The sequence below is a fragment of the Dendrobates tinctorius genome, unplaced genomic scaffold (assembly GCF_039654945.1).
Source record: "Dendrobates tinctorius isolate UK_male_01 unplaced genomic scaffold, ASM3965494v1 ptg000120l, whole genome shotgun sequence".
NCBI lineage: Eukaryota > Metazoa > Chordata > Amphibia > Anura > Dendrobatidae > Dendrobates > Dendrobates tinctorius.
This window is the reverse complement of record NW_027361788.1, coordinates 20,160,333-20,187,502: the sequence shown is the minus strand read 5'-3', so window position 1 is coordinate 20,187,502 and position 27,170 is coordinate 20,160,333. Positions and strand designations below refer to the sequence as shown.

Genomic DNA, 27,170 nt, shown 5'->3' with positions numbered 1-27,170 from the left:
TGCTGAAACGCATGGAGTGAAAAACCGTTTGGGGAAAAAGTCCGCGCTGCCTGTTGTAAGGCTCGGGCCTTTTCTGAAGGGAGCATGACCAACCCGCAGGAAGTGTCCAAGATCATTTCCAAAAAGGAAATCTGCTGGACCGGTGTTGGGGAAGGCTTTCCGAAGTTTATCTTCCGAACCAGGCAAGAAAGCATATGCACTGTGATTTCCACGGATCCCTTGCAGGCTGGAAGGGATGAAACCTTGATCAGCAGGTCGTCCAGATACAGCAATACCACCAGTCCCCGAGCGTGAAGAATGGTCATGACTGCCGCCATGACCTTGGTAAAGACCCTGGGGGCGGTGGCAATTCCAAAGGGCAAGGCAACAAACTGAAGTGTTCCTCTCGATTTGCAAAACGCGGGAGCTGCTGGTGAGATGGGCAAATCGGGATGTGAAGGTAAGCATCCTTAATACCGATGGATGCTAGGGACTCTACCTTTTTACATGGAGGCGACAACCGATCGGAGGAATTCCATTTGGAATCGCCATACCTTGACAAACTGATTTAACAGCATGAGGTCCAGTATGGGCCACATCATTCCTTCCTTTAGAACCACAAAGGTTTGAATAAAAACCGCTGAACCATTCGTCTTGAGGGACCGGAAGGATGACTCCGTCCCTTTGCGGCGCATGAACGGCCCCCGAAGGAAGGCTGTGACTGAATGACAGCAGACAGCCGCCTACTTTGTCGGTGTCTGCCGGATACCACAATTGATTGAGTAGAGGATCTATGGGATCAGCTCCCCAGATCCAGATGCTCTTGGCCTGGGTTTCCAAGAGCGGTTAAGTCTGTAAGAGACCTGGGAACCTCCGTTTCCACGCGTGGACCGACCTGATCCGGAAGAGAAGTTTGTGGAGGACCAGCTGGAGCTGTTGCGAAAAGGTTGAAAAAGAGTTGGCTGTTGATTCTGAAAAAACGGCCAGACAGCCCTTTGTTGGGGGAAGAGATTTCCTCTTCCCCCTGGAAGTGTCAGAAATGAGCTGGTCTAGTTGTTCTCCAAATAGGCGACCAGTTTGATAGAGCAGAGACGTCATTGATCTCTTGGAGGTGGAGTCTGCCCGCCAGTCGCGTAGCCATAGGGCTCTTCTAATGGAGACTGCATTAGCGGCTGCCTGAGCAGCAGAATTAGTGGCATCTAAAGAGGCGTCCACTACAAAAATCCCCTGCGTGAATTATCTGCTTGGCGACACTGGTTGTCTTCGGAGGAAGATTGCTACCTTGGAAGGCAGTAATTAAGACTTCTGCCCAAGTGGCCATTGCCTTAGCTACTCAAGTCGCCACGAAAGATGGGAAAAGTGCCGCTTCTGAAGCTTCAAAAACTGAACGAGCGGGGACGAAAGGACGCACTAAGAGAGCTCCTGGCATCCTGAAGATATCCGACCAGCGGACCCTTACCACCGTGATATATGTGCCTGTCTTCGGACCTCCCTGGACTCCGGGGCACTCCTGGACCCCTGCGTGCTGGCAGCTGTAAAAGCCGGGGTGGCCGGCGGGGCCTGCACGAGGCGGCGGCCATCTTTGGAAGCACGCGCTCTGCCTGTGAGATGCGGCGCTGGTCCCCATCGCTGCAGCGCTGACGGACGGTTGGACGGTGAGCACATATCCTGAAGAACTGTGGGGGACAAGCGGTGAGTGCTCTGAAAGATTGGGCCCCGCACTCCTCCTCTTTTCTAAGTCACCTGGCCTGCCAGCGCTATTACTTTAAGGGCTTGGGCCCCTTCCTGGCTGCTGTCGCTGTGGTCTCCCCCCCCCCCCCCCCTCTCTTCCTCCTGGAGCCCCACCTAGACCTTCTCTGGCACGTCTCCTTAATTGCAGGGACAGGGATGTGGCTCTGCATTTGGCACGGCAAAAAAGTCCCATCAAGTTCAACAACGCCACGATCTCGATTTTCCCAGACTTCTCTATGGAACGTCAGAAACAACGGCCACAGTTCATGGAACTCAGAGTCTCCAGGAGAGGAATGTTATGTACTCGATCTATCCGGCCCGGCTTCGGGTGGTCCACGAGGGTTCCACCTTGTTTTTACGGATCCAGTGGAGGTGACCGACTGCTGCAAAGGAATCCTAATGCATGTATTGCTAGTCAGTACTTTTCCATTGTCTGACTGGAGCTTTGTCTGCAAGCGTCCAATTACCAACAATACCGGACACTGCTCAGTGATAGTATCCCCTTGTTTGCTTCATGACGGTGACGGGAGTATAACACTTTGCTCTCATATTGTTTGTTATTTACTTTGTTTTTTTCTCTCTAGTGGTTTTATATATTTTTTTGGTAAGATTTGGAGCCAACAATTTCAGTCTTTAAGTGATGTCTCTAAATTTTGCCTGGGTAATGATATGCCCCATATTCAGCAGAGTAAAACATGGGGTCTGAGTTGATAAGTATGACATGGAATGTGAGGAGTATAAAAAACCCCCGGAAAAAGATCAAGGTCTTCTCGCAGATCAGACATTATCACCCTCACATTGTGGCCTTGGTAGAGACGCACCTGACTAGGGATACAGCTCGATGCGTGCAGAAGCCTTGGGTACAATAGTCTGTCCATGCATTTCATACTAGTTATTCAAGAGGGGTTTCAATGTTGGTACATAGAGACATTAGATGGGAAGCCAGGGAGACTAGGAGGGACCCTGAAGGTCGCTTTGTTTTTGTGCATGCACTAAAGGAATATGTAATCCTATGTGTATAACACACCCCTATGGCTAGTATGTCCATTCTTCAGAAGGCAATGAGTTTTGCCCTGGATTATTCAGACGCCGATTGTGAAGGGTTGAAACTAAAATCAGAGGTTGGAAATCACTGGATCAACCGTGAAGGGTTAATTTAACCCTCTCCCTAACAGGATGTTATTTGTATGGGAGACTTCAATATGGTCATGAACAACTGCCTTGATAAATTGAGATTGGATGATGGTATGACTGGGGGGTCCTCTTCGCTGACTACAACTCCGATGTCACTATTTATGGGGGAGGGCAGGTGGCTGGATTTGTGGAGGGTGCGTCACCCTGAGTTAAGAGAATATACCTGTCACTCATCCACTAAACGCTCTCTATCACGCATAGATTATATATTTGGTTCCAGCCGTCTGGCGATGTGGGTGGATAACAGAGCATGGCATTAGGGGGATCTCATACCATAGCCCAGTCATTCTTAAACTTAAATATGGACAATTAAACAATAGGATAGTTTGGAAGTTGAATCCTTTCTGGTTAAAGTTAATAGTGTTCCCCGATAGAACGATCGATCAGTTGCATTGTTTCATCGCATCTCACCCGTAACCTCAAGATATTAATTTATTTTGGGATGCCCTTAAGGCACATCTGAGGGGCTGTTTGTCCTCCACGATCTCTTATATCAAGTGGGTAACCTCAAGGGAGGATGAGGAAATGGAGCAACGATTGAAAGACTCAGAGGCTACATATATATCTAACCAAACTAGCGGCAACAGGATTGAGTGATTGGCTGCCCAGAGGTTATACGCCCAGCATATAGACACTAAGTCTAAGCGTAAACTATTCTTCACCCGTAAATCTTATTTTGAACTGGGAAACCTGGCAAGTAAATTCTTGGCCTATTTGGTACGCCAGCACAATACCTCCAATACAATATTGCAGATTCGTAAGGCGGATGGTTTACTGGTGTCTTCGACCAAGGAGATACTTGGTTGTTTTTATGACTACTACAGGTCATTATATGAATCTAAAAGTGACTGATAACTTGGGGTGCTTGGACTACTTGTCAGATGTGACATTCCCTACATTAGATCCTGAACAGCGAGCCCTTATGGACGCTATGTTCACCGCGGAGGAGATAGAAAATGCTATAACGGACATGGCTTCTAAAGGCCCCTGGACCAGATGGGTTCCCCATTGAATTGTATAGGAAAATACCGGGATATACTGATACCACTTCTGGTGAAGGTATTTCGGGGGAATTTGGGAAGGGAAGTCTATGCCTGAATCCTTTTATGAGGCTAATATCATAGTACTTAGGAAGGAGGCGAAGGACCCTCTGGAATGTGGATCTTACCGTCCTATTTCATTAGTAAATGTGGACTATAAAATTTTTACCAAGATCCTAGCTACCAGACTGAGTTCAATTATATTGAACCTTATACATCCTGATCAAACGGGCTTCATGCCTGGTAAGAGCACTTCCATTAACATCAGACGGGTCCAGTCAATAGTCCAATATAGCTCCCTAATGCCAGACAACAAATGGGCACTGGCATCGTTAGATGCTGCCAAGGCTTTTGACTCTTGAGTGGCTTTTCCTCTCCGCATGCTTGCAAAGATATGGCTTTGGTGATAAATTTATAAAATGGATCAAAATATTATACATGAAACCCAAAGCCCGTATCATAGTAAATAATTCTGTATCTTCGTCTTTCATTACATAGGGGGACTCGTCAAGGTTTCTCCCTTTCCCCCGCCCTCTTCGCCCTTGCGATTGAGGCACTGGCAATACGTATAAGGTCTTCCCCTGGCATTAAGGTTATAGATATAGCAGGTCGGGTGGAAACTATAGGTCTATATATGCTGACGATATGGTGATATTCATGGATGAAGCGGAAGAAACTTTGTCGAACGTGATAGCCCTTATAGATAGATTCAGCAAATATTCAGGCTTGTATATAAATTGGGAGAAGTCGGCTCTGCTACCCCTTTCCCATGCCCCAGCTATAAGCTCTCTCCTCGCTGTCTACTGTATCTAATTTTAAATATTTGGGTGTCTACATATCTCATAATAGTGCGCTTGATTCACAACTTAATATCCACCCACTGCTGGAACTAGTCAAAGTTAAGTTTGCATCCTGGAGCAAGCTTCCGTTGTCTGTAGCTGGACGCATTAACCTGATTAAAATGATATTGCGTCCCAAGCTTAGCTACTCCCTTCAGCACAGTGCTGTGATGGTGCCCAGATCTTTCTTTGTGAATCTCAACTCCCAGATCACATAGTTTATATGGGTGAGAACTAGGCCCAAACTTAAATTGGCCACTTTACAAAGACCTAAAAAGGGAGGTGGGGTGGCGCTACCAGATTTTTTCCTGTATTATTTGGATGGGCAAGCTAAAGCTTTAAGTAAATGGATGCCGGGTAATTACATTCCCAATTCTGAAAGTCATCTGCTTCACACTGCACAAACTGACTACCCATTGGGTTTCCTTGAGCTAGAGAAGACTAATGCCCCTCGTCTGCTACCCTTGGTCCGACTGGCACGATTAACATGGAGGCAAATCAAGAAAGTGACTGGGTTTAAAGATTTTATAGCTGAAATGCCCCGTGGAATAAGGATTATTTTCCGGAATTGCTAAATCACCCATCCACTGATTTTTGGATTCAGCATAACGTCTCTTCGATGGGAGACTTGTATGACCAAGGGATCTTAAAGTCTTTTGAACAATTACAGGTCACACATGATATACGAAGATCCCAATTTTTCCGCTATTTACAACTAAGATCAGCTCTTCAATCGCATACGAGATGTAGGGGTGTAGGCCGTACTATTTCATCTCTACCTCTGATAGGAATCCTTAAATCGCAGGGTCCCCAGGGTCTCATCTCCTCTTTATATACAAACATGCTGTCAGTGGGAACAAAATCTGCCATAAGTTCTATTAAGAGAAAGTGGGAACGACTCATCCCTAATACGCATGAAGAGGAGTGCGAGGAGATCCTGGAATCTCCGATTGGAGTATCACGATCTATTAATTACAGAATGATACAATTATATATAATAAATCAATCATACTTGACTCAGACACGACTTTTTAGGATGGGTCGATTCCAATCATCAGAATGCTTACGGTGCCACTCTCCAGACGCAGATTTTATTCATATGGTATGGCAGTGTCCCTCTATCCTACATTACTGGAAGGGGGTGACATCATTACTGTCATCCCTAGTACAAGCCCCTGTCCCTCTAGAGCCACTGGTCTGCTTGTTTGGGGTATGGGATGAGGAGATTTGGGATAGATATACTGGGGTCTTCCTGTGTGAGACATTTATGGCACGGAAGGTACTGGCACTACGGTGGATGGGAACTTGATGCCCCTCCCTTAGAATTTGGATTGATTAGGTAAATTCGATTGTTCCATACGTGCGCACGCTATACCAATTCCTCTCATCTCACCTTGCAAGGCTGAGACATCACATTTGAGATAATATGTTGAAGGATAACAGGCTGCAAAATAGTAGATATAGGTTGATGTAGTGGTAGTCGTAGTTTAGTAATTTCTGATTAGATTTTATTATCCGAATAATATGTTAAAGGCTTGTGAGATTTGAGCGATATACATGCTTTATAATGTATAGCCAACTGTCCTTTGCGTATGCTTGGAAGGTTATGTACATATTACCTTGTATTTTAAAAAAAGTGTGCAATTTCTCTGTTCTATATTTTATAATGGATGGAAACATGTATGCTCTGTAAAAAAATGCTTGTTATCATAAGCCAATTTGTATGTTGTACATCTTTTATGTCCTGAAGTTCAATAAACAAATTTAAAAAAAAACTGAACGAGTGAGGTAGCCAATTTGACGATCGGAGGGGTTTCTGACTGAAGAGCCCTCAGAAACGGATTCAAGCGTTTTAGAAGCAAAACACGATACAGGAGGACCCACCGAGGGGGACTGTAACCAATCCTTCATTAGATCTGGAGTAAAGGGGTATTTAGCCTCAATAGGCTTTTGCCCTGTGAACCGTTTATGTGGTCGGTTCCTATGTTTCTGGACAATGTCCTTAAACTCCGGATGGCTGGCACATACCCTGCGTACATGTTTAGACTCCTTAAAGGAGATAACGTGTTCCGGAGCGGGAATATTCTCCTCGTCCAATGTCAGAAACTTGTTGAATGACTATAAGAGAATCAAGCGACTCATGGACATTTGGGGAATTCTGAGGGACTGACATGTCACAGAGGAACATTAGGAGAGGGAGTGCAAGAGACAGAACTCACCGATGCTGACGCGCGAGCATGACTAGAGGACGCATCATGGGTCCGCTTTCTAGAGACCCTGGAACGAGCACAACCCCTGCTGGTGGAAGGTTCCCGGCCATCGCCAAAGCCCTCCTCAGGCGGTAAAGACGCGTTCTGACTTAGAGGATTCCCAGAGGGAGTCCATAGCCTTGGTCAGTGACTCCACAGACCGTGACAAGGAAGCAGCCCACTTAGGGGGACTAAATGCAGGGAGCACCTTGCAGCGGCGACGGATGGCGTTTTAGCCCAAGCCGGGTCACAATCCATGCATAGCGGATTAGTCTGAGCACTGGGTAAGGCAGTCTTGTAGGTGATACATGCGGTAAAGAACACAGTGTGCTTCTTAGTAGTTCCCATTTTGTCTCTTTAGATTGAGACATAGTGCCCCTGAAAGGGTTACAAGCAGAGCTTGGGCTGCAGGGAATGTGAAGCGAAGGGGCTAAGCTTTTATCTGAGGGCAGATGCAGCTTACCCACGGTCCTGATGCTGTGTCCCGGGGAGGAATAGTGGAGGCCCTGTAGCATCACCAGGTGCTGTCCATCCGTGCGCGCACCCCCGCAGCCGTCACAGAGCCCGAGGTGCAGAGAAGGGGTTAAGGACATGGCCCCCGAGACTAGCAGGGCACCTCTCGTACAGAGCGAGAAGCACCAAAAACGTTGGTGGCGCTAATGGTGGGCGGCACCATGTAAATTGCGGCCAAGTAGGCCAAAAAGCTGGGGACTAAATTTTTGGGCCTACCCGAGGCGAGCGCCGGGTGAAGGGGGGCCACGACGGGGAGCCGGCATACCGCCGCTGAGACTAAGTCAGCGCTTCTCCCAGGGACCAGGACCCAACCCCATACCTCCAATCCGATGCTCGCACCAGCTGCGCTGTCCAGGAGCCTGCAGATCTCATCCCATCACAGATTCTGAGGTAAAAAGGGTCCCGGGCGATGTAGCAGAGCCGGAGGAGTTGTTTAAAGGGGTATACCTCAATTGAGCCTCCCTATGGGCAGGGGGATGGAGAGACCATGGGGCTGATTCAGGGCATCCAAAAGCGCTTCCAAAGTCTTCTCGTTGCACTTGCCCTCATATCCATGCGGCGAGACCGGGACCGTAAAGGATCCGTCTCCCAGAAGAATCAGGTATGCCCCAGTCGCTGCAGGAAAGTGTATGGGGAGATATACTTGGGGCGCTCGCCTGTTTGTTCGGGGGAGAGCAGGCCGTTGAAAGGAACCGTCGCCCCCTTCACTCCGTTAATAAAAAATTTACAGAAAATTCAAAAATAAAAAAAAAAAATGGTGGGGTCTGAAGCCAGACCCAAGTACCTCCTACAGACACTAAGCAAGAACTGGGGAATTCCCAGCCAGCGAGAGGGTGTATACTGCAGGGGAGGAGTTACCTTTTTTTCTGTGCTACTTAGTGTCCTCCTAGTGGCAAGCAGCATAACACCCACTGTCAGTGTCCCCCAATGAGGTGTAGGAGAAGGAAAAAAAAAAAAAAAAAAAAAGATGCTCCAGCATTTTTCTGGTTCACACTGTAGGAACGGAGAAAGTGCAAATAGGGTCTTATCTGATAAACGGGGTACGAACAGTACTAGATTTCTACTCACATGGTATAGGAGAGGTATAGCGCATGGAATGGTCAGTCAGCTGCCGCACATCCACAAGTCAAACCAGTGACCACAGAAACATATGTTTTAATGGAAGTTTTAGTGGATTTTATGCGCCGATATATCAACCCCTGAAGAAGAAGTGATTTTCACTTTGAAACGAGTTGGGAATATGAATAAAGCAGCGATCTGTTGATGTAATTGTTTGTCATGTTAAGCAGCACATAAAATCCACTAAAACTTCCATTAAATCATATGCTCCAGCATTTTTTGAGAGATATCCTAGTACTGTGGTATTTACCAACAATCAGTGTGGCCAGATGCTTAAAGAATACTTGAATAGGACAGAATGGCTTTTGACTCATTTCCGAGAGAAACCAAAAGATCTAAGTAGCAACCAAGTCTGCCAACCACTTATCGCCCCATGCACTACTGTAATAAGAGGCATGTTGAGAGATAGCATGGATTGCGCCAGAGGAAAGTTTAGCCTACATTATCTTCATAAACTGAATGATCAAAAAGGTAAACAAACAAAAAAAAAAAAAAAGGGCAGGGGAAAAAAAAAACGCTCACATATAGGGAGATTCTTACATCTTTTATAAGGAGGGCGTGCAGCATTACATCTGTCAATCCATTGTCTTGGAGAGAGGAGAGAAGCGAGGGCTCTTGAAACACGAAGACCGTTACCACTTCAGTAGCTGTAGGAGCATACAAGGCAACTCTAATACAACCATGGATTGACAAATCGTCCTTAAGTAATCCGATTTCTGTATTCAACTTACCCAGCAAGAAGAGGGAAGGGCCATAGTATTCTGCATTACTGATTATGTGTTTCAGTGAAGTTGGAAGTGTTCCGTCCATTACTAATATAACAAAAGAAAAAAGGTAAAAATACGTCACAACCTGAAAGTTCAGGCTGTTAATATAGAAAATTTTTCTAATATTAAAAAAAAATACATAAAAAAAAAAAAGGCTTACCATGGCGAATTCCATCTGAGAAAGCGGGATCCTGAATTGCTTTCTTCAAAAAATTTAGCATAGATTTCAACAAGGCTGCTCTTTGCGGAATGCACTGCACCCCTGAAAAGTAAAGAAAGCAGTTTTGAAAAAAGCATGCACTTCCTTTTAATTTGGAGTGATATGGTAGGTTTGAAGTGGTGAGAATCCTTACCAGAGCGTGGCATTACTAAACTCCCTGCACTACTGCTTGTGGTCATAGGCCGAGGATCTGTAGAGGTGGAAGGAGCTGGGCTGCTTTCCATGGCTACGTCAGACACTACCACATAAAAAGGATACTGCTGTGAGGACAGTTTAATACTGGTCAAAGGATCCAAGACTATCATTTAAAAAGGAACTTTCTTAAGATAGCAAAAACCTGCTGACAAATTCTATGTAATCAGAGCAGCATGATGTAGGAGCCGAGAGCCTGACTGCAGCAAAGTGTTACTAAGTCATGTGCCATTTCAATAAAAACAGGATTTTTGGGTTGCTTAAAATCTTACCATAAAATCTGTTCCTCGGAGCCTTCATTGGTGGACACAGACACCATGGGTGTATGCTGCTGCCACTAGGAGGTTGACACTATGTATAGAAAAAGGTTAGCTCCTCCTCCGCAGTATACACCCCACCGACTGGCACTAATTTCTTCAGTTACTGAGAAAGCAGTAGGAGAAGTAACAAAATAGAATGAAAACAGAACAGAGAACTCAACTGTAAATCAACAAACATAACAGGAGTTGCAGAATATGGGAGGGTGCTGTCTCCCCCAATGAAGGCTCCGAGAAACAGATTTTACGGTAAGCAACCCCAAAATCCTGTTTTCTCTATCGCTTCATTGGGGGACACAAACCATGGGACATCCCAAAGCAGTCCCTGGGGAGGGAAAAGCAAACTTCCATTAGGTCTGTGGACTCACCACTGCCGCCTGCAGGATCCTTCTGCCCAGGCTGGCGTCCGCCGAAGCGTAGGTGTGTACCTTGTAAAATTTGGCAAACGTGTGGATCGAAGACCAGGTTGCCGCTTTGCAGAGCTGCTGTGCAGAAGCTCTGTGGTGCACCGCCCAGGAGGCACCCACTGCCCGGGTAGAGTGAGCTCTAATTCCAGGAGGTACTCGATGCTTGACCCGGTAGGCCTCCAAAATTGCCGATCTGATCCAGCGAGCAATGGTAGCCGTAGACGCCGGCTGACCTTTCCGCGCACCATCTGGAATGACGAAAAGAGAGTGTCTTCCGCAAGGGAAACGTTCTAGCCAGGTAAACCATCGCCCTGACCAGGTCTAGCTTGTTCAAGGAGCGCTCCAGAGGGTGGATTGGACCCAGACAAAAGGACGGGAGAACAATGTCCTCATTTAGGTGGAAAGTGGACACCACCTTAGGCAGGAAGGAAGGCGGGGGCCACAGGACCACCTTATCCTGATGGAGCACAAAGAGGGGGGGGGGGGGGGGGGCGATAAGACAGGGCTGCCAATTCCAACACACGCTGGATGGAGGTGATGGCCACCAGAAAGGCTACTTTCCAAGAGAGAAGGGACAGGGAGACTTCCCTGAGAGGTTCAAAGGGAGACCGTTGAAGAGCCTCCAGAACCAGATTGAGATCCCATAGATCCACGGGAGCATGGTACGGAGGTGCGGTATGAGCCACTCCCTGAAGAAAGGTTTTGACCTGCGGACGGGAGGCCAATGTCTTCTGAAAAAGAATGGAAAGCGCCGAAACTTGACCCTTCAAAGAGCTGAGGGCAAGGCCCGCATCTAGGGTTGCCTGGAGGAACGCCAGGAAAGAAGGGAGAGAAAAGGACATGGGCGAAACGTCATTGTCCTCGCACCAAGTAAAGTAGGCCTTCCACGTACGATAAATTCTGGAAGACGATGGTTTCCTAGCCCGAATCATGGTGTGAATAACCCGATCTGAAAAACCTGACCGCTTAAGAACCGCGATTTCAACAGCCACGCCGTTAAATTGAGCAAGGAGGTGGAATAAGATTCTGCAGGTGAACAACTGGCTACGTCGATGGTGCCGTCAGCAAAGATTTGGATTTCTGGATCACGGAGTGAATTACTTATACGATGGACTACTTGCTAGAGATGGGGTGCACCTTACGAAGACTGGAAAGCATGTATTTGGAATTCGCCTTGCTACACTTGTAAGGAGAGCTTTAACTAGAACAACATGGGAAGGGAAGCAAAAGACCAGAAAAAGCTATAAACCTGACAAATGCTATTGAGAACTCTGCTATTAGAAGTGGAAAGGAAGAACAAAGACAAAAGAATCTAATAAAAATATTGGAAAAGGAGAAACCAATCACAAACTAAAAGGTTTCGATACTAATGCACAAAGCATGGGCAACAAACAAGGAGAATTGGAACTAACACAGGAAAAGAAATATGATGTCATTTGAATCACTGAAACTTGGTGGGACAATACACATGATTGGAATACAAGACTAGAAGGATACAACTTATTTGCAAGAAACAGACTTGATAAACGAGGAGGAGGTGTCGCATTGTATGTTAGAAACGCATATATCTGCACAGAGATTGAAGCTTCAGAGACTAGGAGTTCTGTGGAAACTGTTTGGGTAAGAATACAAGGACAGAACAATGGAAAGGACACCATTGTTAGCATTTACTACAGGCCGCCTGTGCAAGCTGAAGATATGGATGAACTCTATGCATCAAATGGCCAAGTTCTCCAAAAAATATGACATAGTTGTCATGGGAGATTTCAACTATCCAGACATTTGTTGGGAATCTCTCTCAGGCAAAACTAGCAGGTCAAGGAAATTCTTATCCTCTCTTGCTGACAACTTTATCTTCCAAAAGGTAGGGGAGAAAACAAGGGGATCTGCTACCTTGGATCTAATCCTTATAAACGGCGGAAATGGTTGAGGTGGTAAAAGTGGCTGGGACCCTAGGAGGTAGCGACCATGCTATTTTAGAATTTTGGATAACTAGAGGCGGAAGACCTGTGAAGACTCAGACGTCAAGGTTAGATTTCAGAAAGGCATATTTTAAGGGATTCAGAAAGAGAATTGGAGGGATCCAATGGCTGGATATCCTTAAAGACAAAAATGTCCAGAAAGGATGGGAAATCTTGAAAGTCTTAGTTACTCACCGGTTAACGGTATTTTTCGGAGTCCATGACAGCACCACCTGGGAGAGGGGATCCGCCCTTCAGGAACAGGAAACCTACAGATACAAAAGGGCGGCACCTCTCCCACGCATCAGTTGGATTACAGAGCACAAGAGGACCACAATGGTTAATAGCAAAATTATATACAGTACTTTACACAACTATTCTTTACCGGTGTACATACAAGAGGAAGAAGTGAACACCCAAATTTAAACTAAAGGGAGGGAATATACGGGTGCTGTTAAATACTGTTAACCGGTGAGTAACTAAGACTTTATTCGGTCGTCCATGACAGCACCACCTGAGAGATTTACAGAGAGTAATAACTATTTTAGGGAGGGACTACAGCCTGCAGTACCCTTATACCAAAAGAGAGGTCTGTGGAAGCACCCAAGTCTAGCCTATAATGATTATAAAAGGTGCTCGGAGAGGACCAAGTAGCCGCCTTACATATCTGGTCAATGGAGACTTCTGATCTCTCGGCCCACGAGGACGCCATGGCTCTGGTGGAATGCGCCCTCAGTTTTGCAGGTGCCGGTCTGCCCTTTGAGGTGTATGCAATTGAAATAGCCTCTCTAATCCACCTAGCTAGTGTATTTTTTGACACTCTACAGCCTTTCCTGGGACCTTGATGGGAGATAAATAGGGCATTCTCCTTTTTCCAGGGGTCAGTAACCGCCAGATATTCTTTAAGGCATTCTCTAACATCTAAGGTGTGTAATTTCTCTTCCTTCTCATTAGCTGGATTAGGGAGGAAGGATGGAAGGACTATTTCCTGTGTTCTATGAAAGCTAGAAACTACCTTCGGTAAGTACGCCGGGTCAGGTCTGAGTATTACCCTATCGTCCTTAAACTGTAAATAAGGAGGACGCCTGGATAATGCCTGGATGTCGCTTACTCTACGAGCTGAGGTTAGAGCTACCAGGAAGGCTACCTTGAGGGACAGGTTTTTTTATAGAGGCTGATGAGATGGGTTCGAATGGAGCTTCTGTCATGGCTGTGAGGACTAGGTTCAAGTCCCATGGCATGAATCTATCCTTCACCACTGGCCTGGATCTACCTGCTGCCTTGATGAATCTACTGACCCAGTAATTACCCGCGATGTTGCAGCTAAAGAGGGCCCCCCAAGGCTGAAACTTGTACTTTGAGGGTACTAGTGGAGAGCCCCATTTCTAGACCTTTCTGAAGAAATTCTAAGATTTGATTTATAGGAGCCGAACCCCCAGCGACTACTCTAGAGTTCTTTAGGAATCTCTTCCAAATTCTGACATAGATCTTGGTAGTAGTGATCTTTCTACTTTTAAGTAGAGTGTCAACCAGGTCTGGGGAGAAGCCTTTATCTTTCAGCAGTGTCCGTTCAAACTCCACGCCGTCAGATGTAGGCCAGCCACCTGAGGATGAAAGACTGGGCCCTGGGATAGGAGATCCGGGATCTCCGGCAGGACCCAAGGATCGGACACTGACATGGTCCTGAGGCATGAGAACCAAGCCCTCCTGGGCCAAAATGGAGCGATCACTATAACTTTCGCTCTGTCTCTCCTGATTTTCCTCACCACTAGAGGTAATAGCGATAGGGGAGGGAAGGCATAGGATAGCCCGAAATCCCACTTTATCAGAAAGGAGTCTACCGCCAGGGGGTCTTCTCTGGGATTTAGTGAGCAAAACTGCCTTACTTTCCTGTTTTCTTTGGTGGCGAAGAGATCTATCTCTGGCAGTCCCCACTTCTGTACAATCAGGTCGAAGATAGAGTTTTTTAGGGACCATTCTCCTTGCCTTAAGAGATTGCGGCTCAGGAAATCTGCAGTGGTGTTTTCTTTCCCCTTTATATGTAGAGCTGTTAATGATAGGAAATGCTGCTCTGCTAGCTGGAACAGCCGTTCTGCTACATTCATCAGGGATTTGGATTGGGTCCCGCCTTGGTGGTTGATATACGCTACGGTGACCAGATTGTCGGAGAACACTCGCACATGATGGCCCTGTAGATACACAAGCAGTTCTTTAGCCGCCAGCTCTACTGCTGTCAATTCTTTCAAGTTGGATGACATCTCTATCTGATGATGCTCCCATAGGCCCTGGACCAGAATTTCCCCCATATGAGCCCCCCAACCGGAAGGGCTAGCATTCGTGGTGATTATGCGGGATATGTCATATTCCCAGGGAACCCCTCTGGATAAATTATTCTCATCTAGCCACCATTCTAGGGACTCCCTTGTGTTTCGGGACAAGGTTAGCTGGCCCTCTAAGTAACCCCCAAGCATTTTTTGATGTCTTAAGACCTCGCCCTGTAGAGTTCTTGAATGAAACTGGGCCCACTGGACCGCCGGGATACAGGAGGAAAGTGAACCTAGAAGGGACATGGCTTTCCTGAGGGACATGGTCGGGTTATTGGAAGCGTTCAGGACCTGATCGTGTAGGCGAACCAGCTTCTCTGGGGGCAGACGGCATTCCTGTTTTACGGAATCTAGGATGAGGCCCAAGAATTGTTGGATTCTCATCGGCTGTAACCGAGATTTTTTAATGTTAAGCAGCCATCCTAACCGTTCTAGGGCAGACCTTGCCCTTTGTAGCTGTTGCAAACAATGGTTAGCCGTTTTCCCTACAATCAAGAAGTCATCTAAGTAGGGAACTACTAAAATGTCTGATTCACGTAGATGGGCCATAACTTCCGCTACTACTTTAGTAAACACACGGGGAGCGACTGCTACCCCAAAGGGGAGGGCCGCATACTGGAAATGTTGAACTGATCCATCTAACTGCACTGCCACTCTGAGAAAACTCTGATGATCTGCATGAATGGGTATATGGTAGTAGGCATCTTTCAAATCTAACACCACCATGAAGCAGTTTTGAAACAGTAATTTTATTGTTGAATTAATTGTTTCCATCTTAAATGGACGTGTGACCAGGAATTCATTGAGGGATTTAAGATTTATTATGGTCCTAAAAGAACTGTCTGGCTTGCGGACCAGGAACAAAGGGGAGTAGAAACCTTTCCCCCTTTCTTCCTCTGGAACTTTAGTTAGGACCTTTTTATGGCAAAGATCCCGAACTTCAGCTTCCAGGGCAGACTGTTCTGATGAGGATGACCTAAGAGGAGTGACCTTAAAACGATCTTGGGGAACCCGGGAGAATTCTAGTCGTAGGCCCGCAGTTACCACCCCCAGTATCCAGTTGCTATTAGAGATTAATGCCCAGGCCGGGTAGAAGGCAGCTAGTCTCCCCCCTACCGGAGCAACTAGTCATTGGGGCGGCTTTTTAGTGTCCCGTGCTGGACCTTCCTGGCGCCCCCCTCCTCCGAACATGAATCCAGTACCTCTCCTTCTTTTGTCGTCCCATCTGCCCTGATCCCTGGACGGCCTCCTACGGAAATATCCTTTCCTGGTAAAGGGGCGTCTAAAAGAGGGGTTCGGCAGACTGGGGAACTTCTCTTTATCGTCCCCGGCCTTCTCTAAAAGTTCATCCAGGATGGGCCCAAACAGGTATTCGCCCTCACAAGGAATGGAACAGAGTCGAGATCTGGCCTGGATGTCTCCTGGCCAGCATTTTAACCAGAGAGCCCTTCAAGCTGCGTTGGATAAACCTGCGGTCCTAGCCGCCATCCTCGCAGAATCTGCTGACGCATCAGCCAGAAAAGCAGCAGCACTTTGGATAACTGGTAAGGCTTTTCGAATGTATGCTCTCGAGGTTCCATCCTTCAATTGGGAATCCAGCTGATCCAGCCAGACCATCAAGGATCTGGCCGTACATGTGGCCGCTACCGCTGGTCTCAATGCACCCGCTGACATCTCCCATGTTCCTTTCAGAAAAGAATCCGCTTTTTTATCTAGCGGGTCTTTTAAGGAGGCCATGTCATCGAAAGGTATGGAGGACTTTTTGGAGGCTTTGGCCACTGCCGCGTCCAGCTTAGGGGCCTTGTCCCATTTGGTTACCACTGGGTCATCAAACGGGTACCTTCGTTTGAAGGCTGGTGGCAAAGAACCTCTTTTTTCAGGCTTTTTCCATTCTCTATTTATTAGGTTCTGGACTTTATCATTCAACGGGAAGGATCTGCGCTTTCTGGGATCTAGGCCTCCGAACATCACGTCCTGTGCCGAAAGCTCCGGTTTTGTGTCTGCTACCCCCATAGTGGACCTTACTGCTTTAACTAACTTATCCATCTGGTCTAAGGGAAAGCAGAAACGGCTCGAGTCTTCCTCTGAAGATGAAGTGGAGGCCGGGGAATCTGAGGAGATATCGATTCCAGGTGCGGCCGAGGACTCTGAACCAGAGAGGTTAACATCTCTTCCCTTAGAGGAGTCTTTTTTAGATAGGGCCTTCATTTCTGTCCTGATTATCTCCCTCAGGCTTGTGGTGAAGTCCGGTGTTTCTTCCGCCACCTGTATGGACGGGGAAGAGTGTAAGGGCCTGTCAATCTACCCCTAGGGTACCCCTATCCAACCCCTACCGTTTGTCGCACGCATGGCTGACACAACTTTTTAGGGTGGCCGTCTGGCAAAGGGCAATTACAGAGGGCACATTCCCTGTGCTTCTGCTTCCCCGTAGCTTTCCTTGCCTGCGAAAGAACAAAAATAAAACACTGCATCAGGGTACATTCACGGAGATCTCTTACCCATGCAGATGAGGCAGGTACCGGGTCACGGAGGGAGGCAGGAGGGTCCTTTAGCCTGGAGGAACTTCTGTGGCTTTGTTCGCCCGTCCGTTTCCTCTTCTGCTGGCCACTCGCCTGTGAATTCACTGTGGCCTGTTTCTCTGGGCGCTCCTGCGCCTCGTCCTGCTGCTCTGTGGGGGCTTCTGTCGAATCCATTGCTGGGCCTTCAGAAGCACCCCAGCAGCGTCACCTCCTGTCTTTTAATGCCTCCCACAGTGTCCGGGTCAGCAGGGCTCTGGCGCGGCACCTCCCCCCCGGGTCCTCCCCCCCCCGCGACTACCCCCCCCCACATGCTCCGTCCACCCCCCCCCCCCCCTCCCCGGGTACCGCGCGCCGCCCCAGACCGCCGAGCACCGGCGGCGCATTCCGGAAAGCCGGCGGGCACCCGACTTCTGGTTTCGGCGTTCCCGGCCCCGCCCCTTCCGCTGCGTCACTTCCGCCGCGCGATCAAGACCGCGGGAGCGCGCGGAAAGGAGCCGGCACGGCGCCCCCGGCTCCGGAATGCCTGCCGCCCCCACATGCGCCGACCTGCGCCCGCCGCACAGGCGCGACCGCCAGCCCCCGGAGAGAGAGAGAGAGAGGAGCAAGCGGAGACCGGGTGGATGCAACAGGAGGGGTTCCAGGGGTCATACGTACCTTGTGCCGGCCCTATGGAGACGGCTGTCCACCGGACCCTCTGCTCCGCCTGCTCCAACCACTGTCGTGGTGACCTACCCGGCCCCACCGTGGCGCATCCAGGGACCCGAGCTTGACCGAGGTAGGAGACCCCCCCCGCTACCTGGGTCGGTCAGCCGGCCTGGGAATCCCTCGACGACTCCATGATGGACCATCTGTAGGAAGTCCCGTCCTATTGGAACAGGAAACCAACTGATGCGTGGGAGAGGTGCCGCCCTTTTGTATCTGTAGGTTTCCTGTTCCTGAAGGGCGGATCCTCTCTCTCCCAGGTGGTGCTGTCATGGACGACCGAATAAAAATGAAATTCTCAAAGCACAGTTGATAACAATTCCAAAAAGAAGGAAGACTAGGAAGCATTTAAGGAAACCAGGATGGATGAACACAGAACTTAAGCACATGCTAAAAAGGAAGAAAAAAAAATGTTTGTAAAATGGAAAGAGGGAGGCATATCTAAAGATGATTATAATGCTGTCTGCAGAACCTGCAGGGCACAAATCAGATTATCTAAAGCTGAAAATGAATTGAGGCTTGCAAGAGATGTCAAAAGCAATAAAGGATTTTGGGGATATGCCAAAAGTAAAAGGAAAGTCAAAGATGCTATAGGATTTTTACAGGATGAAAATGATGAAATGGTAAGACAGGATGTTGAGAAGGCTGAACTTTTAAATTCCTATTTTGCATCTGTTTTCTCTCAGAAAGGAAATGTATCATCAACTGTTGTTCACTGTCCTATTAAGTGAATAGAAGAATCCAGGATATCTATAAACAGAAAGATAGTGAGGAAACACTTAGCTAACCTAAATGAATTCAAGTCTCCAGGTTCAGATGAATTACACCCCAGAGTACTGAAGGAGATAGCAGAAGACATTTTTGACCCCCTCTCCATAATCTTTGAAAATTCTTGGAGAACAGGAGAAGTGCCAGAAGACTGGAGAAGAGCAAATGTTGTTCCTATCTTCAAAAAAGGGGAAGAAGGTGGACCCAGGCAACTATAGGCCGGTGAGTCTGACTTCTATACCAGGAAAGATCTTTGAACAAATTATTAAACATGTATGTCAGTACCTGGATAAGAATGAAGTGATTAAACAAAGTCAGCATGGGTTTGTAACTAATAAGTCATGTCAGACTAACTTAATTTCCTTCTATGACGGAATCACTGATTGGGTGGAGCAAGGAAATGCTGTAGATATAGTATATCTTGACTTCAGCAAAGCATTTGACAAAGTATCTCATACAATCCTTATTGAAAAAATGACTAAGTATGGAATGGACAAGGCAACTATTAGGTGGATTCATAACTGGCTTAGTGATCGGACCCAAAGAGTGGTCGTAAATGGCTGCACATCCAGTTGGAAGAATGTCTCAAGTGGGGTACCACAGGGTTCTGTCCTGGGCCCTGTATTGTTCAACATCTTTATCAACGATTTAGATGAAGGAATTGAGGGTAAACTGATTAAATTTGCTGATGACACAAAGCTAGGAGGGATAGCTAATACTAGAGAAGAGAGAGAGAGGATTCAAAAAGATATAAATAAACTGGAGAAGTGGGCAGCAACTAACAGAATGGTTTTTAACAGGGAGAAATGCAAAGTACTACATCTGGGCAATAAAAATGAAAAAAGCATATACAGAATGGGAGGAATAGGGCTATGTGAAAAAGACTTGGGTATACTAATAGATCACAGACTAAATATGAGTCAACAGTAATGCAGCAGCAAAAAAGGCAAATGCAATTCTAGGATGTATTAACAGAAGCATACAGTCTAGATCACGTGAAGTCATTATTTCCCTCTACTCCTCTTTCGTCAGACCTCATCTGGAATATTGTGTCCAGTTTTGGCACCACATTTTAAAAAAGACATCAACAAACAAGTTCAGAAAAGAGCGACCAGAATAGTGACCGGTCTGCAAACCCTGTCTTATGAGGAAAGGTTGCAGGATTTGGGAATGTTTAGTTTGCAGAAGAGAAGACTGAGAGGAGACTTAATAGCTGTCTACAAATATCTAAAGGGCTGTCACATTGTAGAAGGATCAACTTTATTCTCATTTGCACAAGGAAAGACTAGAAGCAATGGGATGAAACTGAATGGGAGGAGACACATTAGATATTAGAAAAAACTTTTTTTTTTTTTTTTGAGCAGCAGAGATTGGACCTTGAGACAGCAGATCTGCTCTATCTGGAAGCTTCCAGGGGGCGTCCGCGAGAAGGTTGATGATGTCCACGAACCAAGCTCTTCTGGGCCAATCCGGAGCGATGAGGATGACTGGTACCCCTTCCGCCTTGACCTTCAACAGCTTGGGGAGAAGAGGAAGGGGAGGGAACAGATAGGGGAACTTGAACTGCGACCAGGGAATGGTCAGAGCATCGATGCCCACTGCGAGAGGATCTCTGGCCCTCGATACTTACTGTGGGACCTTCCTGTTCAGTCGAGACGCTAGCAGGTGCACGTCCGGAGATCCCCAACGACGGCAAAGCTGATGAAAGACGTCTGGATGCAAGGACCACTCTCCCGCCGCAAGACCCTCGCGGCTGAGAAAATCGGCGGCCCAGTTGTCCATGCCGGGATTGTGCACTGTGGATATCGCTGGACAGATACCTCTGCCCAGTGGAGAATTTTGGACACTTCCGGTAGAGCCGAGGAGCTCCGTGTCCCTCCTTGGTGGTTGACATAATGCCACAGCAGTGGCATGTGTCTGAATCCAGACCGGCAGACCCCTGAGAAGCCTTACCCAGTGAATGAGAGACAGATAAATCGCCCGTATCTCGAGGACGTTGATCGGTAGAGTTGCTCTTGAGACGACCACCGACCCCGAACAGTCTGATTGCGAAACACAGCTCCCCAGCCGAGAAGGCTGGCGTCCGTTGTCACAATCTGCCAGTGAATCGGAAGGAATGACTGGCCCAGGGAAATAAGAGGTGACGTCAGCCACCGATTGAGGGACTGTTTGACCCGGGATGAGAGGCGAATTGGATGATCCAGGGAGAGAACGGACCAGTTCCACTGAGACAGAATGGCCTGTTGAAGCAGTCTTGTGTGAAATTGAGCAAAGGGGATCGCTTCGGTCGTCGCCACCATCTTTCCCAAGACCTTCATGGCTGACCGGAAAGATCTCGTCGCAGCGAGATCAACTTCTCTTCCGGGAGAAAGACCCTCGATCGACGGGTGTCGAACAATAAGCCTAGAAACACAAGGTGTTGAGTCGGAACGAGGCAGGACTACTACTTGTTTACGAGCCACCCGAAACTGGACAGGTGTTATGAAGGAGTCACTGGAGGAGGAAAAAACAAAAATACAAGCCAAGTCCAGAAAACCGGAGAGGTTGGTAGCTAGCGGATTGCAGACCCCTGATCCTATTCACAACAACTAACAGTAGCCGTGGGGGTGTTCCTACGGTGGTCCTAGACACCTCGTTCACAGCCGGAGAACTAAGTAAACCTAAAGAAAGAAAAAGGGGAAATCTAAACTGCCCCAGAGCAGACCCCAAAGCAATAGACAGCCCCCAACATGTATTGACGGTGAAAACAGATGAAAACACAAAGACAGAAAGACAGGCTGAGCAAACGATGGGGCCCTCACTAACTAGATAGGACAGGAAAGAAAAGCAACTGTCTGCAATCATGCAAAAACCCTGCCAAAAATAATGTCCAACACGTCTGATAGAAAAGGCCCTTTTGTCACTAGACTTCAAAATCACTATATCAGCACTCAGGTATATTCTGAAAACAGAGCAAAGATCAACTGATCAGAGACAAAAATGGAGTTCAGCCAGTCCCAACCAGGGCTGGCTGAACACAAACCCTAAATAAACCAGACAAAATCTCATGGAACAATAGCAGAGCAAAAACTTAGCTTTAGTAGACAGGACTAAACTGGAGGCCAGAGCTCAGAGCAGAGAGGATCACCAGCAACCCAGCAGGGTGTCGGCGGCCTTGTATCCACTCAGATTCCGGGTGTCCAATCACACTCCACCTGTTCAGATGACAGGTTTTTCCCATCCAAATCAATTTCACTACCTCCTTTCACCAGCAGAGGGAGTTCATCGGACATCAAAGGTGAAGGAGAAAATGAGCTCATAACAGACAGTGTCTAGAACGATGGTAAGACTTTGGAGAATCTGGTGAAAAGACGGAGCCTTGATTAGAATGTCGTCGAGGTACGGGAAGAGTACGAGACCTCTGATCCTCAACAGGGCCATCAACACCGCCATGATCTTTGTAAACACTCTGGGCGCGGTGGAGGCCGAATGGCAGAGCAACAAACTGGTAGTGGTCCTGATGAACAGCGAAGCTCAGGAATTTCTGATGCCCTGGAAAGATGGGGACATGCAGATAGGCATCCGGATTCGAAGAAGCGATCCCGGGGCCGAGAAACAAACCCTATCTTGTATCCTGAGGATACAACTTCCCTGACCAAAGCGTCTTCTGAGGCAAGCCAGACGTCTTTGAAGAAAAGGAGTCAGCCGCCCAGTTGGAAAGGTGCCTCGGGACTTTGTAGATAGTCATGCCGAGGTGGACCTTGAAGTCCTGGACCTGGAGGATCTGCCCTGGGAGGAGTGAGATCACCAGGCTGGAGTGGGTCTAAAGGAGACCTTCTTCCTATCCTGGCATGCTTGCGGCCTTTGTTGGTTGGAAAAAGGTTCCGCCGCCGCAATGGAAAGACCGAAAGGGGCGAAACTGACGCCTTGGAGGAGGTCTACGAGGCTTGGACTGAGGGAGAAGAGAGCTTGTGCCCCCAGTGGCGTCCTTGATAATCTGGTACAGCTGGGATCCAAAGAGACACGCACCCTGAAAGGGCAGGTTGGTAAGGGACCTTTTTGAAGACAAATCCGCCTGCCAAGCCTTGAGCCAAATTGTACGCCGGATTGCCACCAAGTTGCTGGACGCTTGAGTTGCGCAAGAGGCGGCATCTAAGGAGGCGGCGACCAAATATTCCCCTGCATGGGAGATCTGGTTGGGCTCTATCAAGAATGCCTTGGCGAAGATCTTCTGCCCAAGTAGCTATGGCCTTTGCTACCCAAGTGGACACAAAGGCTGGGCTGAGCTCCGTCGCAGCCGCTTCGAATGCTGACTTTGCTAAGGATTCTATGATCCGGTCGTTAGAATCCTTCAAAGCTGCCACACCTGAAATCAGAAGGACTGTGCTGTTAGATAGTCTGGACACAGGAGCGTCTACAGAAGGAGAAGCCGACCAGTTGTCGGTGAGCTCGAGAGAATGGATACAGCACGCCGAGGCGCTTTCCTCTTTGAAAGCGCCTGGTCGGATTTTCCCTTTCCCTGGTGAGGAGCTTGGCAAACTCAGAATGAGGAGCGAAAACTCTGAAAGGTGTTTCTGCACATCTGAACGAAACCTCCTGATCTGAGGGTTTCGCAAGGGAGTCTGAAATCTAGAAAGTATGGTTAATCGCTGCAAAGAGGTTCTGTACCGTAACCTTCATGTCCGCGGTATGGTCCGAATCCAGCTCTAAAATCTCCTCGAATGGTGCATCCGAGAACGCTTTGCCTGACTCAGGTGAGGAGGCGCGGGAAGGAGACTGCTGGGAAGGACTATGTGGTGAGATGGAGCGAGGGGGCGATTCCGGCCGGAGTTCCCACCTGGGTCTTTTGTAGCTCATGCTGGCTGGTTCAGATGGAACCTCTTGTGACCTGCTGGGTCCTGCAGAGGTGTCCAGGGGCAACCTATCAAGAACTGCCACTAGGGACTGAGACACCCTAGTGAGATCAGCCACTGATTGAGATAGGGAAGAAGCCCAGTCAGGAATGGGAGATTCGCTCTCGCGTTGAATAATAGGGGGCTCCTGGGCGGCGGCCTGGATGGGGTTGCTGCAGTCGATGCAGAGGGCAAGAGTGGACTGACCTGAGGGAAGTTTGCGTTTGCAAGAAGAGCATGCAAAGAACTTGACAAAGGTGCAAGTGGAAGCCGGAGGACGAGCACGATCAGGCTTAGAGTTAGACCTAGTGAGGGAAGTGACTGAAGCAGTGTCGGAAGGTTGGGGGACAGGAGGCAGAGGAGGGTGTCAGTCTGCAGTTGCAGAGCTACTCACGGTCCGGTGTCCTGTGGATGCTTCCAGCGAGGGCTGCTGCACAGCTCGTCCGTATGCAGTGGCCACAGAAAAGGCGACAGAGTCCGGCTGACAGGCTGGGGAAAATGGCGGCCGCCTGAGGGGAGCCCGGAGGAAAAAGCGCGCGCTTCCTTGAGGCGACAGGGAGGAGGGCGGTACTAACTGCAGGCAAGGATGGGACCGCCCGCTGCTGATAGGCAGGCTAGGGGGCTGAGCGCCGCCTCCGGAGCGCTGACGTGGAGGGAGGGGGGGGGGGGCGTGGCCGCGACGCTGGACAAGGCCCCAAATGAAGCCGGGGGCCTGGATTAGATGCGGCAGCCGGCGGGGAGCGGCGCTGCACAACCGCGTGATCGCGCCACTATGGATCTATGCCCGCCGCCTGGCTGCTGAGCTGAACCAGGATCTGTGCCCGCCGCCTGGCTGCTGGAATAAAGGGCCCGTTACATATAGCGATATCGCTAGCAATATCGCTATAACGTCACTGGTTTTGTGACGTGCTAGCGATATCGCTATGTCTGATACTTACCTCCGACCGGCTCCCCCGCTGCCCATCGCTGATCGCGCGAGAATGTCCTGGGCCGTTTCTCGTCGGGCGCTTCCTGTGGCGCCGACGAGCGACGCGTGGACGCGGGCGGGAGGACGTCAGGATCGCCTCGTCTGACAGGTAAGAAGCGACCCCGACCCCGACCCCTGCTATATCGCTGGTGAGATCTGCCTGTGTGGCAGCTCACTAGCGACCACTTAGCGATGCACCAGCGATCCATATCGTTATCGGGATCGCTGGTGCATCGCTAAGTGTAACGGTACCCTAAGATAAGTGCAGCCGGGGAGAGGGGAGGGGGGCATGGGGGAGCCGTGATACCTGGGGAAATGCCACTCGGGGTGCCCGCTCCACAAGGTACCCGAGCCTTCGGCGTGGCTGCCCAAATGAAAAGGGCTAGGTGCAGCTTCATGGGAGAGAGGGTAGGGAAAGGAAGGGCTTGCACTCCGGGGTCCCATACTTACCCTCTACCTGAGGCTCTTCTCATGATCCTGTCTTTTCTATAGAAGGATGTCCGCGTCTCTTCCAGACCGACAGGCTCTGGTGGGCAAGTGGGTGGGAGACGGGGGTGAGGACCAGCTGGATCGCCTGACACGCATCCGTGCTCAGGGCTCTTGGTCCTGCCGTGGAGAGCTACGAGGATACGGGGTGGCAGTACACGCCGTACTCAGTCTCTTTGTGGGACTACAGATGTGACTATTCACTCTGTATCCCTCCAGAACCTGAAAAGGAAACGACGCACACTGAGGTAGATATGGGTCTAATGAAAGACCCGTGTCCACCTCCTACTGACACCAAGCTAAACTGAAGAAATTAGTGCAGGTCGGTGGGGTGTATACTGCGGAGGAGGAGCTAACCTTTTTCTATACATAGTGTCAGCCTCCTAGTGGCAGCAGCATACACCCATGGTTTCTGTGTCCCCCAATGAAGCGATAGAGAAATCAGTGTTTTATCAGAAGATCATCACTACCGGACAAGGCACCCCCACTACTGATTAGCAGTTTTCTGTCTATACACAGTGTACACAAAAAGCTGACAATCAGTGGTGTGGGAGGGGTTATACACAGCTGAGCATTCAGAGAACAGCTATATCTGCCACACCCAGTAAACTAAGTGATCTTTTGCTGGAATCAGGGTCTCTGCCCCCACCTCATGCTGCTGTCAGATGAGGTAGCAAACACAGTGACAGATTAATTTTAAAATAATTATTCCCTTATCCATGGGACAAGTGATAGACTTCAAATGATCTGCAAGTTGACTGCTAGGACCCCATCAATCTTAAAGAATTGGGCTCGGTAGAGCCAAGGTTTGAATGGAGAAGAGACCACTATGCACGGTTTCTATTTCTTTGCTTGTGGACCTGCAGGAAAAAGTTGTGATGTCAGGGGTCCCAGAGACCGGATCTTGGGATTGCTTAGGGGTTCAGAGGTCAGTCCACTAGCGATTAGTACATTATCCCCTATCCCACAACGAGGAGATAATTTGTTATTCTGGGAATAACCATATAAATGAACATAACACATGGAGAATGAGAAGCGGCTTTACAAGCAGAAGTGAATTGACAGTTAACTACCTTCCATGTCAGTTTCCATCTCTTCTCCCTCTTGAACAGTGCTGGGGCGCTGGATTTTTGGTTTAATGACAAATGGACACTCTTTCCTGCACAAATCAACTTCATGCTGAGAAGAAAACGAGAGTAAGAATAAAGTTAGAATAAAAACAAACATACCTCAAGTTCTGTCGAATTTTCTGGAATCAGCAGGATTAGTTACCTATCATGTGTCTGGGTTCTTCATGACTCTCCCCAAAAAGGCGCAGGGTGGCAGCGAGAGACAGAAAAAGGCGCAAGGGGGGGGGCAGCAAGAGAGACAGAAAAGGGCGCAAGGGTGAGTGGCAGCGAGAAACAGAAAAGGGTGTAAGGAGGGGCAGCGAGAGACAGAAAAAGACGCAGGGGGGGCAGCGAGAAAGGAAAGGGCACAAGGGGGGCAGCGAGAGAAAGGAAAGGGCGCAAGGGGGGTAGCAAGAGAAAAGGGTGCAAGGGTGGGTGGCAGCGAGAAACAAAAGGCTGTAAGGAGGGGCAGAGACAGAAAAGGGCGCAAGGGGGGCAGCTACAAACAGAAAAAGACGCAGGGGGGCAGCGAGAGAGAAAGGATAGGGCAAAGAGTGCAAGGGGGTGGCAGCGAGAGAAAAAAAGGGCGCAAAGGGGGTGGCAGCGAGAGACAGAAAAGGGTGCAAGGTGGGGTGGCAGCGAGACACAGAATAGGGCGCAAGGGTGGCAGCGAGAGACATAAAAAGGGGGCGCAAGGGTGGGTGACAGAAAGAAAAGGGTGCAAAGAGGGGCAGCGAGAGACAGAAAAGGGCGCAAGGGGAGGCAGCGAGAAACAGAAAAGGGCGCAAGAAGGGGCAGTGAGAGAGAAAAGGGCACAAAGGGGGCGAGAGACAGAAAAAGGGTGCAAGGGGGGGGTGGCAGCAAGAGACAGAAAAGGGCACAAGGGGGGGCAGCGA

General features: G+C 48.7%; 1 protein-coding gene across 9 annotated transcripts in view; it reads right to left on the bottom strand.

Annotated features, from left to right (window-relative positions):
• Positions 1–27,170, bottom strand: part of HUWE1 (HECT, UBA and WWE domain containing E3 ubiquitin protein ligase 1) — a 234,366-nt gene that overhangs the window by 160,153 nt on the left and 47,043 nt on the right. For 6 of the 9 annotated variants that reach the window (XM_073590844.1, XM_073590843.1, XM_073590850.1 and 3 more), the window contains exons 16-20: positions 26,239–26,344; positions 9,785–9,889; positions 9,592–9,693; positions 9,396–9,476; positions 9,187–9,311 (exon numbers count right to left, since the gene is read on the bottom strand). In XM_073590844.1, coding sequence (XP_073446945.1) covers positions 9,187–9,311; positions 9,396–9,476; positions 9,592–9,693; positions 9,785–9,889; positions 26,239–26,344 — 519 coding nt within the window. The remainder of the gene's footprint in view (positions 1–9,186; positions 9,312–9,395; positions 9,477–9,591; positions 9,694–9,784; positions 9,890–26,238; positions 26,345–27,170) is intronic. The other 3 variants (XM_073590846.1, XM_073590849.1, XM_073590852.1) reach the window with 1 other exon arrangement.